The sequence below is a fragment of the Microcaecilia unicolor genome, chromosome 2, assembly GCF_901765095.1.
Source record: "Microcaecilia unicolor chromosome 2, aMicUni1.1, whole genome shotgun sequence".
NCBI lineage: Eukaryota > Metazoa > Chordata > Amphibia > Gymnophiona > Siphonopidae > Microcaecilia > Microcaecilia unicolor.
The window spans coordinates 76399036-76418741 of record NC_044032.1 but is presented as its reverse complement, the minus strand read 5'-3'; the positions used below and the strand labels follow the sequence as shown (position 1 = coordinate 76418741).

Here is a 19706-nt window from a genome sequence, read left to right as displayed (position 1 = left end):
CTTCCAGGAAATTCACTATCCTTTCCTTCAGCATTGCTTCAATTATTTTTCCAATAATCGAAGTGAGGCTTACCAGCCTGTAGTTTCCAGCTTCTTCCCTATCACCACTCTTGTGAAGAGGGACCACCTCCGCCATTCTCCAATCCTTCGGAACCTCTCCCGTCTGCAAGGATATGTTAAACAAATCTTTAAGAGGACCCGCCAGAACCTCTCTGAGCTCCCTCAATATCCTGGGGTGGATCCCATCCGGTCCCATGGCTTTATCCACCTTTAGCTTTTCAAGCTGTTCATACACTCTCTTCCGTGAACGGTGCTCTATCCACTTCAATCTCATTTATACTTTTTGCAGTCCATCGCGGTCCTTCTCCAAGATTTTCTTCTGTGAAAACAGAACAAAAGTATCTATTTAGCAAATTTGCTTTTTCTTCATCATTATCCACATAGCGGTTCGCAGTATCTTTTAGTCTCACAATTCCCTTTTTAGTCATTCTCCTTTCACTTATATACCTGAAGAAATTTTTGTCACCCCTCCTTACATTTCTAGCCATTTGTTCTTCCGCTTAGCTTTCGCCAGACGTATCTCTCTCTTGGCTTCTTTCAGTTTCATCCTGTATTCCTCCTCGTGTTCCTTTTCTTTAGTTTTTGTGTATTTCTGGAACGCCAACTCTTTAGCCTTTATTTTCTCAGCCACTTGCTTGAAGAACCCTATCGGTTTCCTTTTTCTCTTGCTTTTATTTACTTTCCTTACATAAAGGTTCGTGGCCTTATTTATAGCTTCTTTCAGCCTGGACCACTGTCCTTCCACTTCTCATTATTTCCTCCCAGCCCATCATCTCCTTCCTCAGGTATTACCCCATTTTACTAAAGTCAGCACGCTTGAAATCCAGAACTTTGAGTTTTGAGTGGCTGCTCTCCACTTTAGCTGTAATATCAAACCAAACTGTTTGATGGTCACTGCTGCCCAGGTGGGCACCCACTTGGATATTTGACACGCTATCCCCATTTGTGAGCACCAGATCCAGCGTCGCTCCCTCCCTCATGGGTTCCGTCACCATTTGTCTGAGCAAACCGCTTTGTAAAGCATCCACGATCTCTCTACTTCTTTCCGATTCCGCAGACGGAACCTTCCAATCTACATCTGGCAGATTGAAATCTCCCAGCAACAGCACCTCTCTCTTGTTTCCCAACTTTTGAATATCTGCGATCAGGTCTTTATCTAGTTCATCCAATTGTTTCGGAGGTCTGTAGACAACACCCACATGTAAAGAGGTTCTATCCTCTCTTTTTAAGGTGATCCATATCGCTTCTTCCTTTCCCCAGGTCCCTGTCATTTCGGTCGCCGTGATATCATTTCTCACATATAGAGCTACTCCTCCACCTTTATGGCTCTCTCTATCCTTCCTAAACAGATTATAGCCTGGTATGTTTGCATCCCATTCATGCGAACCATTTAGCCACGTCTCCATGATTGCAACAATGAGTGGAGTGGAACGGGTAGACGTGAAGCATCTATTTACGTTTTCCAAAAATATTAGGACTAGGGGCATGCGATGAAGCTACAAATTAGTAAATTTAAAACGAATCGGAGAAAAGTTTTCTTCACTCAACGTGTAATTCAACTCTGGAATTCGTTGCCAGAAAATGTGGTAAAGGCGGATAGCTTACCAGAGTTTTTAAAAAGTGTAGACGGCTTCCTAAAGGAAAAGTCCATATACCATTATTAAATTGGACTTGGGGAAAATACTTCTGGGCTAAGCAGCATAAAATGTTTTGTACTTTTTTGGGGATCTTGCCAGGTATTTGTGACCTGGATTGGCCACAGTTGGAAACAGGATGCTGGGCTTGATGGACCTTTGGTCTGTCCCAGTATGGCAATAGTTATGTACTTATGATTTGGTCAGCGACCACTTCAACCTTCCCTCTAAAATGGTTATCCTCCTGGCATGCTGAATCTGCCAATCTCTGCTGAACAGAATGTTCTAAGTCAGAAACATGCAGCCATGAGAGTCTGTGCATTGCTATACTTTGAGCAGAGATCCTGGATGCCACATCAAAAGTGTTGTAAGTGCCCCTTGCCAAGAACTTTCAACATGCTTTCTGCTGCTTGAGCAACTGGCGAAAAGGCTCGGCCTGCTCCAGAGGGAGCATGTCAAGCTGGCACACCGAGTTTCCCAAGTAAACGCTCGTGACAAGCTGGTAAAATGAAGATACATACCTGTAGCAGGTATTCTCCGAAGACAGAAGGCTCCATATTCTAACGTGTGGGTCGTCGTCCGCGACAGCCCAGGAGACCGGAACTTTTCTTTAGAAAAAACTGGAAGTTTGTAGAGTGCTCTTCCGTGCGGGCCCGAGGGCACTGCACATGCGCGAGCTGCTTCCCGCCCGCGAAGCGAGCGTGACTGAACTAGTTATATAGAAAGCAAAGAAGATAAAAGCAGACAACTCCAACGGGAAGGAGGGAGGGTTGTAAGAATATGGAGCCTGCTGACCTCCGAGAATACCTGCTACAGGTATGTATCTTCATTTTCTCCGAGGACAAGTAGGCTCCATATTCTTACATGTGGGGTATCCCTAGCACCCAGGCTCACTCAAAACAATGAACATTGGTCAATTGGCCCTCGCAACGGCGAGGACATAACTGAGATTGACCTGAAAACAAACACAACTAAGTGAGAGTGCAGCCTGGAACAGAACAGAAATGGGCCTAGGAGGGAGGAGTGGATTCTAAACCCCAAACAGATTCTGTAACACTGACTGCCCAAACCGACTATCGTGTCGGGTATCCTGCTGCAGGCAGTAGTGAGATGTGAATGAGTGGACTGATGACCACGTTGCAGCCTTGTAAATCTCTTCAATGGAGACTGACTTTAAGTGAGCCACTGACGCAGCCATGGCTCTAACATTGTGAGCCGTGACATGCCCCTCCAAAGTCAGCCCAGCTTGGGCATAAGTGAAGGAAATGCAATCTGCTAGCCAATTGGAGATGGTGCGTTTTCCGATGGCAACTTCCATCCTGCTGGAATCAAAAGAAACAAACAACTGGGCGGACTGTGGATAGGGCTTTTTCCACTCTACGTAAAAGGCCAATGCTCTCTTACAGTCCAAGGTGTGCAAATTGTCCTCACCAGGGCGGGTGTGTGGATGGGGAAAAAATGTTGGCAAGACAACTGACTGGTTCAGATGGAACTCTGACACCACCTTCGGCAAGAACTTAGGACGAGTGCAGAGAACTACTCTGTTATGATGGAATTTAATATATGGAGCATGGACTACTAGGGCTTGGAGCTCACTGACTCTACGAGCTGAAGTAACATCCACCTAGAAAATGACTTTCCAGGTCAAGTACTTCAGATGGCAGGAATTCAGTGGCTCAAAAGGAGCTTTCATCAGCTGGGTGAGAATGATGTTGAGATCCCATGACACTGGTGGAAGTTTGAAAGGGGGCTTTGACAAAAGCAAACCTCTCATGAAGCGAACTACTAAAGGCTGTCCAAAGATAGGCTGACCTTCCACACGTTGATGATAAGCACTGATTGCACTAAGATGAACTCTTACTGAGTTGGTCTTAAGACCGGACTCTGATAAGTATAGAAGGTATTCAAGCAGGGACCATGTAGGACATGAAAAAGGACCAAGGTTCTTGCTGTCACACCAGACGGCAAACCGCCTCCATTTAAAAGAATAACTCCTTTTCGTGGAATCATTCCTGGAAGCAAGCAAGACTCGAGAGACACCCTCTGAAAGGCCTAAGGAGGCAACTTCTAAGTTCCCAACATCCAGGCCATGAGAGCCACAGACTGGAGGTTAGGATGTAGAAGCGACCCCTCGTTCTGCGTGATGAGGGTCGGAAAACACTCCAATCTCCACGGTTCTTCGGAGGACAAGTCCAGAAGAAGAGGGAACCAGATCTGACGGGGCCAGAAAGGTGCTATCAGAATCATGGTTCCTCGGTCTTGCCTGAGTTTCAGCAAAGTCTTCCCTACTAAAGGTATGGGAGGAAATGCTTACAGAAGGCCTGTCCCCCAATGTAGGAGAAAAGCATCTGATGTGAGTCTGTCGTGGGCCTGAAGCCTGGAACAGAACTGAGGGACCTTGTGATTGCTCTGAGTGGCAAAAAGATCCACTGAGGGGGTGCCCCACGCTTGAAAGATCTTGCGTACCACGCCTGAGTTGAGCGACCACTTGTGAGGTTGCATTATCCTGCTCAACCTGTCGGCCAGACTGTTGTTTACGCCTGCCAGATACGTGGCTTGGAGAAACATGCCATGCTGGCGTGCCCAAAGCCACATCCTGACGGCTTCCTAACACAGAAGGCGAGATCCGGTGCCCCCCTGCTTGTTGGTGTAATACATTGCAAACTGATTGTCTGTTTGAATTAGGATAATTTGATTGGACAGCCGATCTCTGAAAGCCTTTAGAGCATTCCAGATAGCTCGTAATTCCAGGAGGTTGATCTGAAGACTTGTTTCCTGAAAGGCCAAACTCCTTGAGTGCGAAGCCCATTTACATGAGCTCCCCACCCCAGGAGGGATGCATCCGTCATCTCTTTCAGTAATTCATCCTCCTGGAGTATAGGTTGTAGATCTCTTATGATTTTCCTCAGTTTTTCCAGCTCTGGATTGTATGTCACTACAAGGGGGATTCTGTCTGTGGATTTTTTCTCCTTGTACTGTAGCAGATTCTCCCTGGGTGTTTTGAGGGAGGAGGCAATATTCTTGGAGATTATTTTGGGGTTGTAGCCTTTCTGTTTGAAGGATGCAGTCAGGCTTTTAAGGTGTCTGTCTCTGTCCCCTGGGTCAGAGCAGATACGGTGGTATCTTGTGGCTTGGCTGTAAATGATGGATCTTTTTGTATGTGAAGGATGGAAGCTGGAGTTGTGGAGGTAGCTGCATCTGTCTGTGGGTTTCTTGTATATAGATGTTTGTATACAGCCATCACTGATTGAGACCGTGGTGTCCAAAAAATTGACTTTTTCTGGGGAGTAGTCAATTTTGAATCTGATTGTAGGATGGTATGTATTGAAGGCAGAATAAAATTGTTTCAGAGTTTCTTCACCCTCTGTCCAAATCATAAAAATGTCATCGATGTACCGGTAGTATTTTAGAGGTTTGGTCTGGTATGTATTCAGAAATGTCTCTTCCAGCTCAGCCATAAAAAGGTTGGCATATTGGGGTGCTGTCCTGGTGCCCATCGCAGTGCCCATTATTTGTAGATAGATATCATTGTTAAAGCGGAAGTAGTTGTGAGTTAAAATGAATTTGATTAATTTTGTAATAGTTTCTGGTGAGTATTGATGGTCCAGTGTGGATTTTTTTAGGAGTCTTCCACAAGCAGCTATGCCATCCGCATGTGGAATGTTGCTGTATAGTGATTCTACATCCATCGTGACCAGAAGGGTGTTAGGTGGTAGTTGCTTGATATTTTTCAATTTATTCAGAAAGTCTGTGGTGTCTTGTATGAAGCTGTTAGTTTTGTGTACGAGAGGTTTCAGAATTCCCTCTATGAATCCAGATATTTCTTCCGTGAGTTTGCCAATACCTGATATGATTGGTCTGCCAGGGTTTCCCAGTTTGTGAATCTTGGGTAGCATGTAGAATGTGCCCACAGCAAGCTGGTTTGGTATGAATTTCTTCAGGTGAGGTTGCGCTTGTGTAGGAAATGTTTTGATAAGGTCTTTCAGCTGTTTTGTGTAATCCTGTGTGGGGTCCTCAGTTAGTTTCCTGTAGTATTTATTGTCTGAGAGCTGTCTGTGCCCCTCTTCTATGTATTTTTGTATGTCCATAATTAACACTGCGCCTCCTTTGTCTGTGGGTTTGATGATAATGCGTTCGTTAGTTTGTAGGGTTCTTATGGTCACTCTTTCTGGTGGGGTAAGATTGTACAGGATTCTCTTTTGTTTGTTGGAAAGTTGGGATTTCCGATCTGACGAAGAAGGGCAACCTTCGAAAGCTAATCAAGAAATGTATTAAGTTATGTCCAATAAAAAAAGTATCATCTTATTTTCTTTGATTTCTATTGATAACCTTAAGAGTGGACTAACACGGCTACCACACTCCTCTACTTAAGATGGAAGATACAACTGACACCTGGAAACCTGGTGCAGGAGAAACACCACCACCAGATTGCCAAAGCACCCCAAAACCAGGAGACGTGGACAAACATGTCTTCCACCTGCTGGAGATAGATACTGAGTGGTTTCACTGTGCACTGACTCTTAGAGGTGGTAAAATTCAGTGCCCTCTATCTCCACCTGCTGGCAGACAGGCTTAAACCACAAGTCCTGAATTGATCTACGCTTTGCTAAGATAAACCAGAATAATGGCAAGGCTCTGGTCACATACTCAATAAGCTGGATCAAGCTCCTCATGCCAGAACAGTCAGACCATAGGGAAATCATTTCCCTTATTTGTCAAGAGGTCCCCTGACTGCATCCAGCAGTGAATGATTGAAGGGCTTCTCTTTTAGTCCACCCCCCTCCCCCCAGGCCCAATAAGCTTCTGGGTCCCAGCAGATCCCTGCATCCTGGGAGCTGAGGGCTTAAAGACTCCAGACACCCGAGCATTTATGCAGGGGGGAAGATAGAGCCCCCTAAGGCCTTTAAGAGCATAAGCCCTCTGGGATCAGAGAAATATCTATGGTATCTGAATGTAACTCACCTTGAGCTACTACTGACTTTCTCTTACTATGAAAAGTATTTTCCTGGGTCATACAGTTGTTAGAATTACCACTCTCTACTCTCTTTATATAACTGGCTTTTAGCTTCCTAAAATGCTTATAAGATTGAACGTTTATTTTAAAACCATTGATTTATTTGTGACATTTATATCCCACATTATCTCAAACAAGTTTGAGTTCAATGTGGCTTACAATAAACTATAAAAACTACTATTCTACTGTGCTGTATAATAAGTATATTTCTGATACTGGTCTATGTTTCTATGTTAACATGGGGTAATGCCTTCTCCTATCTCCAAAATACCAATTCATATTTAGGGTTTTCTGTTTGTTTATGGGAGTTTTTTCCAGGCCATACACTACCCCCCATACAGATTTTCAAATTTGGATCTTTGGCATACAGGATATTAAAACTTTACAAAATAAGATGCCTGCAAAATGTCATCTTTCTGTTCTGTTCGTTATCTAAAAGTGGAAACCAAATTGCTTAGCCCATTGTTACTTTCTGTACTAAGAACTTCATGTTTCTATGTCCTTCTGACATCCTAGAAGAGGTTTGTTTTGCCTCATATTTAACTTTTAATTAACTACACAACAGATGTTGCTCAGCTTTGGAGACATACAAACAGATGACAAAGATACATTTGTATTCTCTCTTCTAACTGTGCTCTACTTATGAATCCTATAAGATTATACACAGCCATCAATAAACAAACAGTGATCCAAAAATAAATCTACTGATAACCCAGAGAACTTGGAAAGTCTTTTCCTCAGGGAATCTTGTTACTAACTCAGATTTACGGGACTCCTGAAAATATCAGAATTAACAACTAGCTGACATAGTTAGGGTAAACACGTCTTGTATACCTTGTGATCCTTACAGAGCACATTGCTTTAAGGTTTCACACAAAGAGAAAGAGTTCACTTACTGAATGTCCTTACAGTCTCACTGGGCTTGCTTCGGGGACTGGCTCCATAGGAGTTCACTGCTTTCACTGAAAACTGGTACTTAGTATTTGGAATGAGTCCCTTAAGCACCATGGAATCCATCTGGATCTGTTCTTTTATGGCTATCCAACTATTGTCAAGCTCTGGTCTGCAGAAGAATGTAAAAAAAAAATCATAAATACTAAAACATAGTGGGGGGAATTTTCAAAAGAACTGGCAACCCCTCTATGGATACATATTGAACAAACCCAAGTTTAGACCACAGTGATCCTAAGGTAGGCTTGGAGGACCTACAGGTGTGTAGTTGGGTGAGTCATCAAGAAGGGGCGAAGCCTGGAGGAGGGGGGACAAAATTACAGAGCATATTCAAAAGCATGGGACAAAGTCAACATGGATTTAGTGAAGGGAAATCTTGCCTCACCAATCTACTACATTTCTTTCAAGGGGTGAACAAACATGTGGATAAAGGTGAGCCGGTTGATATTGTGTAAATGGATTTTCAGAAGTCGTTTGACAAAGGAAATTTCCAGAGGAAATTGGAGAGTCATGGGATAGGAGATAATGTCCTATTATGGATTACAAACTGGTTAAAATATAGAAAACAGAGAGTAGGGTTAAATAGTCAGTATTCTCAATGGAGAAGGGTAGTTAGTGGGGTTTCCCAGGGGTCTGTACTGGGACCGCTGCTATTTAACATATTTATAAATGACCTAGAGATGGAAGTAACTAGTGAGTTAATTAAATTTGCTGACGATATAAAGTTATTCAAACTCATTAAATAAAGGAAGGATTGTGAAAAAATACAAGAGGACCTTATGAGACTGGCAGATAACGTTTAATGTGAGCAAGTGCAAAGTGATGCATGTGGGAAAGAGGAACCCGAATTATAGCTAACTCATGCAAGGTTCCACGTTAGGAGTCACCGACCAAGAAAGGGATCTAGGTGTCGTCATTGATGATACGTTGAAACCTTCTGCTCAGTGTGCTGCTGCGACTAAGAAAGCAAATAGAATGTTAGGTATTATTAGGAAAGGAATGGAAAATAAAAATGAGGATGTTATAATGCCTTTGTATCGCTCCATGGTGCGACTGCACCTCAAATATTGTGTTCAATTCTGGTCGCCTTATCTCAAATAAGATATAGTGGAATTAGAAAAGGTGCAGAGAAGGGCAACGAAAAAGATAAAGGGGATGGGACGACTTCCCTATGAGGAAAGGCTAAAGCGGCTAGGCCTCTTCAGCTTGAAGAAAATGCGGCTGAGGGGAGATATGATAGAGGTCTATAAAATAGCTAGTAAAAAAGGCCCGTTTCGGTATGAAATGAAATGGGCGCTAGCAAGGTTATCCCTCTCTCCCTCCCTCGCTCTCTCCCTCTGTCCCCTCCAAGTCCCACGGCCCCCTTTCTTCCCTTCCGATTTCCAGGCCCTCCCTCCCCCGAGTTCCAGTCCCCCCTCCTCTCTGTCTCACAGACACGTCCTTTCAATGCCTCCACCCGCGGCCCTCCTCTCCCCGACACTGGCCCCGCCCATCCCCCTACATGCATGTCGCCCCCCCTCCAAAATCGCCAACCCCCCTCTGCTATCCTCCCCTCCCCCCTCTTACTGGGGTCCCGGCGGCAGCAGTGAAGAGCCTTGCGAGTCTGCTGCCTTCCCTTCTCTTCGCTCTCAGCTCTGACTCTGGTCCCGCCCTCATTTCCTGTTTCCGCAAGGGCGGGATCAGAGTCAGAGCTGAGAGCGAAGAGAAGGGAAGGCAGCAGACTCGCGAGGCTCTTCACTGCTGCCGCCGGGATCCCGCTAAGAGGGGAGGGGAGGGTAGCCGAGGGGGGTTGGCGATTTTGGAGGGGGGCGATGTGCACGTAGGGACATCTCTGCCCGCTCCCGCTGTTCTTCAACGCGCGTCTCTCACTGGGATCGTAACCCCCTGCTGACATCAGGCAAGCAGGGTTCTACTGCTGGCCAGTGACGTCAGCAGGTGGTTACGATCTCAGGTAGACACTTTTGAATGTTCACATAGCAAATTAATATATTAGATGAGTGGAGTTGAATGGGTAGATGTGAAGCGTCTGTTTACACTTTCCAAAAATACTAGGACTAGGGGGCATGCAATGAAGCTACAATGTAGTAAATTAAAATGAATCGGAGAAAAATTTTCCTCACTCAACATGTAATTAAATTCTGGAATTTGTTGCCAGAGAATGTGGTAAAGGCGGTTAGCTTAGCGGAGTTTTAAAAAGGTTTGGACAGCTTCCTAAAGGAAAAGTTCATAGACCATTATTAAATGGACTGGGGAAAATCCACTATTTCTGGGATAAGCAGTATAAAATGTTTTGTACTTTTTTGGGGATCTTGCCAGGTATTTGTGACCTGGATTGGCCACCGTTGGAAACAGGATGCTGGGCTTGATGGACCTTTGGTCTTTCCCAGTATTACAACACTTATGGGGATCTAGGAAAGAGTCTGCTCTTGGGATGGGTGGGATCAAGAGGGGGAAATGTTCTTGGGGGAGGGTTTGGGAGGAGCATCAGCAGAAAAAGGACATCTAATATTCAGCCCATTTCCTGGTTTGCTAATTAAGCAGCGGGTTGAATTTTGCACCTACTTGGTTGCATTCTGGACACTGTCATACTCAGAAAGGTGCCAACACTTAATATCAGGGGCTAATGCTGACTGCTAAATATTGACCTCTATGTATTTACTTTAGGCTTGATGAACACCTATGCTATAGCTAGGAGGTAATTCTCTACAGATCACCTAAAATTAGGCACCGGGATGATGCGCAATAAATGCAAATTCTATATCAGCAATTATGCACGTAATTGCCATTATAGAATACTAGAGCAAGTCTGCAGTTACATGCCTAACTTTTGGCATGAGCTCTCACGCTGCTGTAAATGCTCATGCCTAACTGCTACAAGTTAGGCGCATAACTGTTAATACTCTGTAACCCAAGTGCATAAGTGTTAGGTACACTCCTGATCTACCCATGCCCCTCCCTGGTCCACACCCCTATTAGTTGTGTTCTCTGGAATTTGAGTGAACAATTTGTAAAATACCGACTAAGGAAAGTTGCCTGCATAATTGCAGATTAATGCCAATTAGTAAGAACTCCAACGGAAAAATACAAAAGTATCGTGGTCTCTGGTAACATCCAAAAATGAACAAAATAAACCAGGACCTTAGCCACCCAAATATTAAACTAAAGTCTCAGCTAACGCCAATGCACTGATCCACTTATCCAGTATTTATAATACAATGCACACCAATGAGTAGCAAGGGCCTCAGATGATTTTCCCACTCCTCATGCAGTCAAAAATACTGCTATGAAATGGTATAGCGTTTCTTTCATCGGGTATCCCTGCAGTGAGTTCGGAAGACTTTTTTTCTTTTTTTTCCTCTTTTTATTGCTTCCCGACACCACTGTGCTACAAACTTTCAGTCTTTTTAAACCAAATGTGCAAGGTGAAAAGCTGAGTACTTATCTGGTCTCGTGGGAATTCTTCCACTTAATTCCACAATGCCTTCCCCTGAAACCGCCCGACTCTGCAGGTTTCAATTGCTTGCTTCAGGGACGAGGGTTAAGGCATGAAAAACAACTCCTTCCTCTAGCTCAAATTAAAATGAGAACTAACACCAATTATAGCCAATCATTGGTTGTTAATGCCAATTAGCAGCTAATTAAACAATTAAGTTAGTGTAACCAACACTATTCTATTACTTGCATGTGCAACTTTGCATGCTAAGCAATAAAACTGGGCACACAAGACTTAGAATTAGGGGGATAGTGGCCAAATATTGGCGAAACAAGGATGGTGGTTGGCGATTAGCAGCAAATACATGTATTTAGTGCCACTGACTATAACTACCATGGTGCTTGGCCAGCATTTTAAAACCTTTTCTTACTGCTGCTATTGAAAACTGATCTGAATATGTTTTTATATCTGTTTCCATTTTAGGTAGAATATATTTTCACAGTAAATTATACATCTGAACTAGTTACCAAAATTGCTCTGAGCAATGTTCATCACACCAGAGTTCCCACACTACAGCCACTTTTGCTGGATACTAAGGTTTGTGGTATCTCTAACAAGCATTGTAGATTCTTGTGTATCCAGGCTATCTGTCTAAAAGGATCAATCTACATGTAAGCAGTACCTTTGTTTCTAGTTAACAGAAAAAAACTATGAAGTATAATATGGTAGCTTTTGTCATTTCCAGGTAATCAGAGCTGCCAGAGAATGTGGGAAAAAAACTTACCATAGCTATGTTTATAAAAAGGTTTGAACAAGATCCTGAAGGAAAAGTCTATAAGAAACACCAGAAGAGGAACAAAATGTTCTGCAGTGAAGCAGTCCAAAGAAGAGTTGAACACACGTCTAATGTGATAAAAGGGCTTTTTTTTTGTGCCACTGTAAAATGTCCCGACATGGCCATGTTTTGCCTCACTAGAGGCTCGTCAGGGGCTAAAACAGCTATTGCGGTCCCTAAAGGCACATACACACAATAGAGCTAAAATCCAATGAAAGCAGCAACAATCAGCCTTGCAGGTCACAGGGTTGATAGAAACACAGCAACTGTGAGAGAGACAGTTGCTGTGTTTCTATTAATGGCCATGTTGGGACATTTTACAGAGTGGCACAAATAAAACCTTTTTATCATATTAGATGTGTGTTCTGCTCTTCTTTGGACTGGAAAAGTCTACAAACTACTATTAAAGTAGTCATGGGGGGAAATGACTGCTTATCCCATGGAATTCATTTACCTTTTTGAGATTCTGGCAGCTTCTTGCAACTTAGACTGGCCCCTGTTGGAAATAGTATACTGGGCTTGATGGACCACTGGTCTGACCCAGTATGTTAGTCCCCTAGTTTTTGTACTTTTTCAAAAAGTAAACAATTGATTTATTGCTTATCCATTCTATTCCACTCAGTATTTTGTGGACCTCCATCATATCCCTCCTCAGTCATCTTTTCTCCAAGATGAAGAGCCCTAACCTCTTAAGTCTTTCCTCATATGCGAGGTGTTCTATCCCCTTAATCATTTTGGTCACTCTTCTTCAAACCTTGTCTAATTCTGCCGGGGAATCATTTAAAGAGTCTGAAATCATACTCCACCTATCCTGGGTTAAGAGTGAGGTTCATTACTGTCATGGTATGCACACATTTGGAGACATTGCCATGCAAGATAAAGGAAGAAACCAGGTGGGCACAAAGAGAAGCTGGAAGCACTCAGACAGCTGTTGTGCCAGCAGGGATTGATTTCCAAAGCACCAAATGAACCAGAACAAGTTAGCATTTAAATGCTAAAAGATCACTTGTGTAGTTCAAGGCCCAGTTCCAAACAGGAAGTCTTTTTGGTCAGTTTGGGTTTTGAACTTAAGTTGGAAATTATATAGTCCCTTCTCATTGAAATCGCTACTGCAGGCCCATTATGTTTCAGGATGGGGGTTGCCAGAAAACCATGACTGAATTAAAAATCTGGTTGTGGAACTGGATAACTTCACAGTAAGACCCCTCCTGTATAAGGTTTCAGCAAAACAGGGAGCCATTTCCATTAAAGAGCAACAAAGAGCACAGGTATCTCTATATTAATTGCTCTTTACTCAGGACACACAGCACAGAGGCATGTTATCTTCCATTGTTTATATCCAGTTGACCTAATTCTCCTGCATGCCCATAATAGAAAAATACATTACCACATGGCTATCATTAATGCCTAGGATCCATGGCAGACTTTCACTTCAGTCTGTTCAGTACTGCTGGTTCAGATTATGACATATGTGTACTCTGAGTAACAGTTCAAAGAAAACAGTAGTTTCAACCTACAATGAGCAACTTCAGAGAAGATTTTCCATCACTTTCAAATACCAGTACTATGACTCCCTGAGTGCTAAAACTGATCATTAAACTAACTTGCCCTATGGCTCAAGACATCACTGGAAATACCTCAGAGATGATACACTCACGCTAAGAAAGGGAGGAAAGGCAGATGTTGCTACTGTGGTGGCCTTACTGACCATGAACAGCACTTAGAGTATGCCTCAAGGGAGGGACATCTCCAGCCCCTGGGCTCATAGATCTATCTGGGTATGCTGTCAGGGGATGAAGGAGCCTAGTCAAAGATAGAAAGCAAAAAAGGGGAAAAATAATACCTCATACCTCTTCTATCCCATTTACTCCTTGTTCATTTGTCCTATCACATACCCCTTTGTTGATTCTGTTACTATTGATTGTATTCTCTTGTTACTATGTAAGCCGCATTGAGCCTGCGATGAGCGGGAAAGCGCGGGGTACAAATGTAATAAATAAATAAATCTATTCAAAGTTTGCTGGAAAATAGGCCAGCACCAAACAGAAATGCCTAAGTATCGGCTGTATGATAAATTTCCAGCATACCATTTCACAGGGAAGTGGGGAGAGAAGTGACCACAGATAAAATGATTCTAGTGCCTGTTTCTAAGGACAACCTTTGTGATATTTATTGTAGGAAATAGTTTTATGTCATTCTCTGAATACACTATTGTTTATACAGGGATAGCTACAGCTATGGTCAGCCTCATATAAAAATTAGTGTGCTGCTGTGCTGTTGATGTGGGCCAATGTGGCCATTGCACAGTAGCAATGTGGTAGAACTGTACATCTTGAAGTGGTGTTAAGTGGTCAGAGGAAAGACTATATAATCTTACTTATTTGAAAGTCAAAGAGTCTTCCCTCTGGCCTTGGCTACAGAAATCACTTAATCATCTTCACATAGACAATAAAGAGAAGACATGGGCTGCTCAGAATGTTTACAGTCACTAAATGCAGTGTTTCTCTTGGGAGTAGCGAAGGAGTTGGGAGGCTAGTGGACAAAGATAAACAGAGGGAAATAATATGCACTGAAAACCAGACCTTCCACACCAGCAAAACACGGAGGGGCTTGGTGGCCCAAATACATCTCCTGCTCCAACAAAAGCAATTGGAGGGGTTCAGTGGCCCCTACACCATACCTCCCACACCACCCAAACACCAAGAAAGACTTAGTAGCCCCACAAAAACACCTTTCACTTCAACAAAAATGAAAGGAGGTGCTTGGCACGCCAGAATAACTGTTTCTACCCCTAATGAAGTCAAAATACCTTTCACCCCCACAAAACACCACCTGTATCCCTTCCCAGTCTTTTCCCTCTGCAAACTGTACCCCACAGCTTCTTCCTCTCCATTTCTCTCTCTCTATTTCTTACTCCTTGCACTTCACCTCACTCTTGTCTCCCATTCTTTCACCCAACACTCCTCTGCCCCTTATCCTGCTGTCCACTTACTTCCTCTCTCTGTCCCCACTCTCTCACTCCCCATTACCTTCTCTTCACCTCCTGATGATATCCCCCCACTTTTCCTCTCCTAGTCATCCCTTCCCTCTTCCCTCCTTGAATCCTAAACCTCCCTTAATCTGCCCACTACCTCTTCTTCCTTTCCTTTCACACCCCATGTCCCTCTTTCTTGAGTAACTTAATGGTTAATGCAGTGGCCTGAGAACCTGGAGAGCTGGTTTCAATTTCCACGGTAGCTCCTTGTGATTCTGGGCAAGTGTCACAAAACACCTAGCCACCCGCCTGGGGTTACCCTGTGGCCACTTAGGTCTATCCCCAGCACAGCTCATGTCTGCCTGCACCTACCACTTATGCTCTACACTTGCACCCTCCTCCCACCAACTGGGTCACAACTGCCTCTGTGCGAGTCTCCCATTGTCAAATTATCCCCAGTGATTTCTAGGTTACAGAAGCCACATTCCCAGTGGTCCCACAGTTCCCAGAAAGCACTCACAGACCCAACACACAAACCACCAGGATTCTTTATCAGCCCAGACAGCAGAGTCAACAAACCAAACAGGTTTATTGTTACACTGGAACAATAAACAAAAAAATGTGCAATTAGCAAACAATAACAGGTAACTGAATTATGGATCAATTATAATGCTAACTAAACATTTGCATACTGTCTAAACAGTATCTGGGAAGATCAGGACATATAATTGTTCGCCTCAGCAAACAGATCTGTTTCTCTTATCTCCCAGGCTAAGACTGAACTCAAAACCAGTAAAGTCCAAATGAGATGCGCTCCTGGGCCAATCAGAGCCCAGCCAACAAGATTTCAAATATTTACTGCTTCTTGCTTCCTGAAGCAAGGCTCATAGGAATAAAATGGACCCTGCTGCAGATAACTCAAGCTAAGCTTTAGTAAAAGACCACCTCAGTTCTCTGTAACAGCTTTACAGCAAAGAAACAACTACTGCTGGCCAAACAGAAGAAATATACTTCAAAATATAATCAATGCAGGAAAAAATCCAATACATTCTACAGGCTTAAAACACACTGTTTCTTCACAGCAAGTCACATAACTCTTCATTGCTCCATGTACACAATAAGTATCTGTATATAATATGCAAGCTGCTTTGATTGTAGCTACAGAAATGAGGTATACTAAATCCCATCCCCAACCCTGTCCGTCCTCTTCTCTCTTCCTTTCTTGCCATCGTACACTCTCCCCTCTATATCTCTAACACTTTCCCATCCTCAGCATTTCCTCTACCTCTTTTTGCTCCCATTTCTTCTCTCTTATCATTCCAAGAAACAATCCTACCCTACACTCACCCCTTTGCGCCCTGCTGCCCCAATCTCTTCTCTCTTTCTCCTCTTGCTCCCTAAATGCCCTTCGATCTCTGCCTCTCACCTGACCAGGCCAATAAAACCCATTGGACTTAATAAGGAGTTCCTCCTCTTCCTACATTTATGCAGATAAGCAAAAGTCATCAGTGTGAGTCACAGGAGAACCCAGGGGAGGAGTAGTGGGAGGCTAAGGCTGAGGCTGCAGGCTAGATTCAAGTCAAATGTTAACATTCTTTGGGGCTGGATAAGGAAATGTAGCAGCAACTATGGTTAGAACAGGGCTTCCAGCTCAGCTCATTAATCAGCAGCATGCACCAGAAAGCATGTAACAAAACAGCTCCTCTGGCCTGTATGCAACTCAATGTAGTGCACCATGGGCAGATGCAAAGGCTGCAGATGAAAGTCGTGCATAGGCCAGTGGGGGCTGCTTCATGCATTTTCTAATGCATGCTGTCTTCAAACATGAGGAATCTCAAGTAGGGGTAGCCCAAGGCAATCTGTTGTCTGAGGTGAGGGATAAGCTAGCACCTGTCCCTCTCAAGGCATCCAAAATGGGAAGGTCTCCTCAGAGCTCTAATCAAGGAGAAGGGAGTCCCCTAAGTTAGAACACTGGTCAGGTGGCTGCCCCTAGAAAAAAATGAAGCAACATATTCCAAGACTATCCTATATAATAAAAAGCACCTCCAACGTTCTGAAGCTGACTGCGTGGCACTTAAACCTTGAAGCATTCGTGCTATCCATCTCATGAACTGAGTCTGATGTCAGTACTTCCTGGTACGTCACAAACAGCTGTGACCAACCAGAACAAAGCAGCACGATACACACCAATGGAATCAAATAATATGTTACGCCGCGCCTACCAGCATCAGTCCACGCCCAATGTCACCGCCCGGTATCAAGACTGAAACGGTAATGGCGCCGCAACCCCCCCCCCCCCCCCTGAAATCAACTCACCGCCTCCCTCACAAACCCCCTCCCAAACACACAACACACTCTCTCAATGTCGCCGGTAACAATGCTGACGGTAATGGTGCCATCACCACCCACCCTGAAATCCACTCGCTGCCTCCCTCACAAACCACCTCCCAAACACACGACCCACTCTCCCAACACCGCCGGTATCAATGATGATGGTAATAGTGCTGTAACCACCCACCCTGAAATCCACTCGCCGCCTCCCTCACAAACCCCCTCCTAAACACAACGACCCACTCCCCCAACGTCGCAAACACACCCCCTGAAATCCACTTGCCACATCCATCACAAACGCCCTCCCACACACAACTACCCACTCTCCCAACGTCGCCGGCACCGCAAACAACCTCCCTCCCAGTTTCACCCCCCCCTGAAATCCACTCGCCGCCTCCCTCACAAACGCCCTCACGTACACAAACTCTAAAAAAGGAAAAACAACATCTCTCTCACTCAGACACACACATACACACACACACACACACACACTCTGCCATGGAGAGACAGCATCTCTCTCTCTCTCACTCACACTCACACACACTCACACTCTCCCCCACCCCCCTTAATACACAAACTCTAGCAAGGAAATTCAACATCTCTCTATCTCAATTACCCACACACACCCTCTGCCCCCCACCCCAAAAAAACACATACACTGATGTGGAACAACGCTACCCTCCCCCCACCACCAAAATGGCACCGCTGATTGGTCATGCAACTCGCACACTCCCAACCAAATCAATAACCAAGGCCCCCCCACACCCCTCCTTCTGGTATAGGGCTAAGGAAAGGGAAGTATAGGGGAAGAACGGCAATTGTCCCCCATACAAACACTCTCACACACAGACGCAGCTACCCTCTCCCCCCCCCCCACACACACACACTCCCCCCAACCAACCCCAACACATCATACACAAACTCTGCCATGGTGAATTTAGATCTCTGTCTCCCACTCATACCCACACACTCCCCCCCCCCCACAACTAAATACACAAGATCTACCATGGAGAATCAGCATCTCTCACTCACACCCATACACACAACCAAACTCCCCACTCCCCACACCAACATACACACACTCTGCAATGAAGAGACAGCATCTCTCTCTCACTCACACACATACACACACTCCCCCCCCCCAACCCCCTTAATACACAAGGAAAATCAACATCTCTCTCTCTCAAACACACACACACACACAGCCCCCCCCCCAAAAAAAACACAAACACATACACTGATGCGGAACAACGCTACCCTCCCCCACCCCACACAATGGCACAGCTGATTGGTCATGCAACTCACACACTCCCAACCAAAGCAATAACCAAGGCCACCCTACACCCCTCCTTCCGGTACAGGGCTAAGGAAAAGGAAATACAGGGGAAGAACGGCAATTGTCCTCCATATACTCTCTCTCACACAGTCACTCTCACACACACTCTCTCAAACATACACACTCCGAGGAAAACCTTGCTAGCACCCGTTTCATTGTGTTCAGAAACGGGCCTTTTTTTACTAGTATAATAATAATAATAACAACCTTTGGAATGTTGTTTTATGCAGCAAAAATTGAAGCAATTTAATTATGTAGCCTGGGACTCCAGTGCAAAAGTAAGGCATCCTGACACTGCACACTGGACCACTATGGTGTTAATGTAAATATATATGTGGAAAAAAACAGCAACAAAAAAACATAGAAGATCCAAGGTGCTTGCACATCTAGGAACAAAAAGAAAAAGCAAGAACCACAGCACAGTTTATGACAGTACCAAACATACTGTAAACTAATACAAAACTCTACAAAAGTCACACAGCCTTTGTCCAGCAACTCCCTCTACTTCCCTTCTCCCCATGCCCAACACCAACCATCCACTTTTCCTCCCCCCTTGCCTAGCATCTCCCTACAAGCCAATGGCCACAGTGGCAAAAAAAACTATGATAAAAACAGGTCCCTAGAACTCAGGTACCCCTCAGCTACTTTGTTGTCCCACTCCCTCTGATGTGAAAAGTATGCATCAGAGAGGGTGGAACCAGCAGGACCGTTGACTATGAGGAGTAGAGAGTGATGTGGGGATAAAAATTCATGCCCATTCCCTTCCCTTCCCTTCCCACAACCAAAACCTTTTTCCCATCCGCACCCCATCCCCGCAGTCAAGCAGACTTTGTAACTCCATCCCCTCATCATCCCCGCATTCTCCATCCCTGTCCCCTCAACATCCCTGCAGTCTTTTTCTTCCCTGTGTCTCCCCACTCAAAGCTTTGAAAATTGAGCCCAGTATAGTTAAAATAATCCATATATAATACTAATAATAGTACTAATATTACAACATAAAACAATCAAATGTTACAGCAAAATTCAATACAAATGGGAGATCTGCCTGAAACTAAGTATTTATTTTTATTATTTTGACTGTGAAAACCACTTGTCCCTGAAACATGCTCAAAACAGAAAAATCCATTTTTGTATCTAA

General features: G+C 44.3%; 1 protein-coding gene across 2 annotated transcripts in view; it reads right to left on the bottom strand.

Annotated features, from left to right (window-relative positions):
• Positions 1-19706, bottom strand: part of EGFLAM (EGF like, fibronectin type III and laminin G domains) — a 475563-nt gene that overhangs the window by 253214 nt on the left and 202643 nt on the right. For both annotated transcript variants that reach the window (XM_030193055.1, XM_030193056.1), the window contains exon 7: positions 7605-7771. In XM_030193055.1, the coding sequence (XP_030048915.1) occupies positions 7605-7771 (167 nt within the window). The remainder of the gene's footprint in view (positions 1-7604; positions 7772-19706) is intronic.